General features: G+C 37.0%; 1 protein-coding gene across 1 annotated transcript; it reads left to right on the forward strand.

The window, feature by feature from the left end:
• The first annotated feature begins 816 nt into the window (after positions 1 to 816).
• Positions 817 to 3,708, forward strand: LOC124933896 (threonine--tRNA ligase, chloroplastic/mitochondrial 2). Its single transcript, XM_047474337.1, has 8 exons — positions 817 to 1,267; positions 1,377 to 1,523; positions 1,666 to 1,813; positions 1,898 to 2,151; positions 2,223 to 2,600; positions 2,682 to 2,990; positions 3,100 to 3,300; positions 3,378 to 3,708. The coding sequence occupies exons 1-8, from the start codon at positions 959 to 961 to the stop codon at positions 3,636 to 3,638; spliced, it is 2,007 nt and encodes a 668-aa protein (XP_047330293.1). The 5' UTR covers positions 817 to 958; the 3' UTR covers positions 3,639 to 3,708.

Here is a 3,708-nt window from a genome sequence, read left to right on the forward strand (position 1 = left end):
TCTCGATTATGTCATCCACTTTCAAATGTTCTAATATTAATTAAACTAGACATATTGACCTCTATATTTAAGTTTTTCTTTTATGGTCCAATACCTTCTTGCGGACAAGTATCCAGTACTCTATAAAACTGACTGAATCTTGTACACTGTCAACCATTTGGTGATAGAATGCAAACTCATTTATTAAATGAAGCATCTTTATGAGGGTTGTGCTATATCTCCTCTTTTCTGCATCCTTGCTTGAGTGCTCAACGTAATTCTTTTCAACTACTCTCCATAGTTGAATTGGGGTGATATTCCATAGTTGATCAATTAAAAAAATGAAGAAAAAAAAAGCTACAAATATGCACAAGAAAACTAGAAAATTTATTATGCAATAATTTGAAACAAAAATGTAAGTTTCATATTTTTTTCTACATAAAAGTAAATATGTAAACCCTATTCTGAACCAGGCATTGAAATTCTCCAATTCAAGTTGAGGATTCCAATTTCCTTAGTCAAAGAAACAAAGAGTTGAAAGATAATATGAAATAAAAAGTTGTGTTTATTGTCTAAACTAAACAAAAATTACTTATTTTCTATAATATTTTAAAATATTAAAGCTAAAAATAATTTAATAATTTAATAATTTGATCATTTTAGGTTTGGTTAGACCTTGTTTCATATAATTTCACATTCCTCCCATTTAGAGAGATCTCTCAATTTATTGTTTCATATAATCAAATATTATTTAAACAAGACCCAAATAATTCAATTTTATATCAAAATTAATTTTTTTTCCAAATAATCCAATACCAAACAAATTGAAGGATTGGATTGGACATTGGACTTTGAAGGAGAGAGGAGGAGAAGTGTGATCCTGTGGAGCGAAAACCACGAAAATCTGCACCACAGATCCTCAAAGCAACGACTTTCAGGCTTTAGGTAAGGTTTTTCATCACGGGAGAGAGATAGAGAGATGTGGGTCGCTCGGAGAATGCCTGTATTCTTGCATCCCCCGACGGTTTCACTATCCACTAGCACCGCCTCTACCTTAATCTCGCGCCGCCCCCCTTCTCTCGTCACTTTCCAATCTCCGGTAAAATGTTTATTTCCCAGCTCAAGAATCCTCGGAGAGATAAAGACTGTTTCTTTCTATGGGAAACATAGATCCTCCACATCATCGGCTGTGGCGACAGACTCAACTGAGGCAGTTACTGCTGCAGAAGAGAAAATCGTTCTTCCCACCAATGAGTCATCTGACCGCCTTTTGAGGATTCGTCATACGGTAATTTCATTTTTTTTCATCAACCCTATATTGTCTAAGGCTTCAATTTCAATATTTTGTTATGGTTAGCGAATTTGAATAATTGACCTTATACTTATGGTGCTCACAGTGTGCTCATGTTATGGCTATGGCTGTTCAAAAGCTCTATCCTGAAGCAAAAGTTACAATTGGTCCATGGATTGAAAATGGGTTCTATTATGACTTTGATATGGAGGCTTTAACAGATAAAGACTTGAAAACTATTAAGAAAGAGATGGTGAGCAGACAAAGTCCACCATGATTCCTAGAATTATACCTTCTTCTAATAAATAAGTAAGATCACCAACTTAGGAAGAAGATGGTTAATTGTCCTACATATCTCCATGGCTGCATAACCTACTGTTTCCAATCACACGCAGGAACGTATTATCAGTCGGAATTTGCCTCTAGTTCGTGAAGAAGTTACACGAGAGGAGGCTCGGAGAAGAATAATGGCTGTCAATGAACCTTACAAGATTGAGTTACTTGATAGTATAAAGGAAGAACCCATTACAATCTATCACATAGGTATGGATTTTATGGGCTGTCTGATTTGATTCGTATGCACAGAAAAATTAGGGTTTATTTTGTTTCTTTTCTGTAATGAAATAGGCAATGAATGGTGGGATCTTTGTGCTGGGCCTCATGTTGAATCAACTGGAAACATTAACAGGAAAGCTCTTGAGCTTGAATCAGTTGCTGGTGCATATTGGAGAGGAGATATAAACAGGCCAATGCTACAGAGGATTTATGGAACTGCTTGGGAAAATGAGCAACAATTGAAAGCCTATATTCATTTCAAAGAGGAGGCTAAGCGTCGAGATCATAGACGCCTAGGCCAAGATCTTGATTTATTTTCAATACAGGTTAGTGTTTTCGCGATATCCGATACCCAAAAACGATCATTTTGAAGTTTATTTTTGTGGTTTTCTAACAGGATGACGCAGGTGGAGGGTTAGTATTCTGGCATCCGAAAGGTGCTGTTGTTAGGCATGTAATTGAGGATTCGTGGAAAAAGATTCATATTTTACGTGGTTACGAATTGTTGTACACACCACATGTAGCTAAGGGTGATCTTTGGAAAGTGAGTGGCCATCTTGATTTTTACAAAGAGAACATGTATGATCAGATGAAGATTGAGGATGAGTTTTATCAGCTTCGACCGATGAACTGCCCTTACCACATCTTGGTTTATAAACGAAAGAGACATTCTTATCGCGATTTTCCAATTCGGGTTGCTGAGTTGGGAACAGTTTATAGATATGAATTGTCTGGCGCTTTACATGGTCTTTTTCGTGTAAGAGGTTTCACTCAGGTACTGTTTCTTTTTTTGCTCACTTTTTTTCTTTTTGTGATTTGGTATTTGTAAGTTATAATATTTCATTGACATCTTCAGGATGATGCCCATATATTTTGTTTAGAAGATCAAATTAAAGAGGAGATCAGAGGTGTTCTAGACCTCACTGAAGAAGTTTTGTTGCAATTCGGTTTTGACAAATACGAAGTCAACCTCTCGACTAGACCTGAGAAATCTGTTGGAGATGATGATATATGGGTTAAAGCGACTTCTGCCCTGAAAGATGCGTTGGATGATAAAGGATGGAGCTATCAAATCGACGAAGGTGGTGGTGCCTTCTATGGTCCAAAGATTGATCTTAAAATTGAAGATGCTCTGGGAAGGAAATGGCAATGCTCCACAATACAGGTGAGCAACTAACTTTAACAATGGAAACACTTTTTACTGTAAGATCAATTTTGAAATACAAATTCAGAGATTTGCATATTCTAGGCTTACCCACAATACAAATTCACAGGTGGATTTCAATTTGCCTCAGCGATTTGACATGACCTACGTCGATTCCAACTCAGAGAAAAAAAGGCCAATCATGATCCACAGAGCAGTTCTTGGATCTCTAGAGCGGTTTTTTGGGGTCTTAATAGAGCATTATGCTGGAGATTTTCCATTATGGTTATCTCCAATTCAAGTTAGAGTTTTGCCCGTCACAGATGGACAAGTAAGCGTCACTTTCTGGCGTATGGCTACACAAATAGTAATCTCGAAACACTAACTTTTTCGTGTTTTTAATGGCAGCTCGAGTACTGCAAAGAACTATGTAGAAAGTTGAAAAGTAATGGACTAAGAGCGGAAGTTTGCGATGGAGAGCGCCTGCCGAAGCTCATAAGGAATGCTGAGAAGCAGAAGATTCCGTTAATGGCTGTGGTCGGGGCTAAGGAAGTTGAAACGCAAACTGTCACTGTGAGGTCTAGGTTTGGAGGAGAGGTTGGGACAATGAGTGCTGATGAATTTGTTAGCAGACTCAAGAATGCTTCAGAAGAAAGAACAACGTTTTGAAATTTGCTTGGTTGTTAGAACAAAAGAAAGACATTTTATTTTTTCCTATGAATCTCATAATTTTATTCAA

The sequence above is a fragment of the Impatiens glandulifera genome, chromosome 4 (assembly GCF_907164915.1).
Source record: "Impatiens glandulifera chromosome 4, dImpGla2.1, whole genome shotgun sequence".
Classification (NCBI taxonomy): Eukaryota; Viridiplantae; Streptophyta; class Magnoliopsida; order Ericales; family Balsaminaceae; genus Impatiens; species Impatiens glandulifera.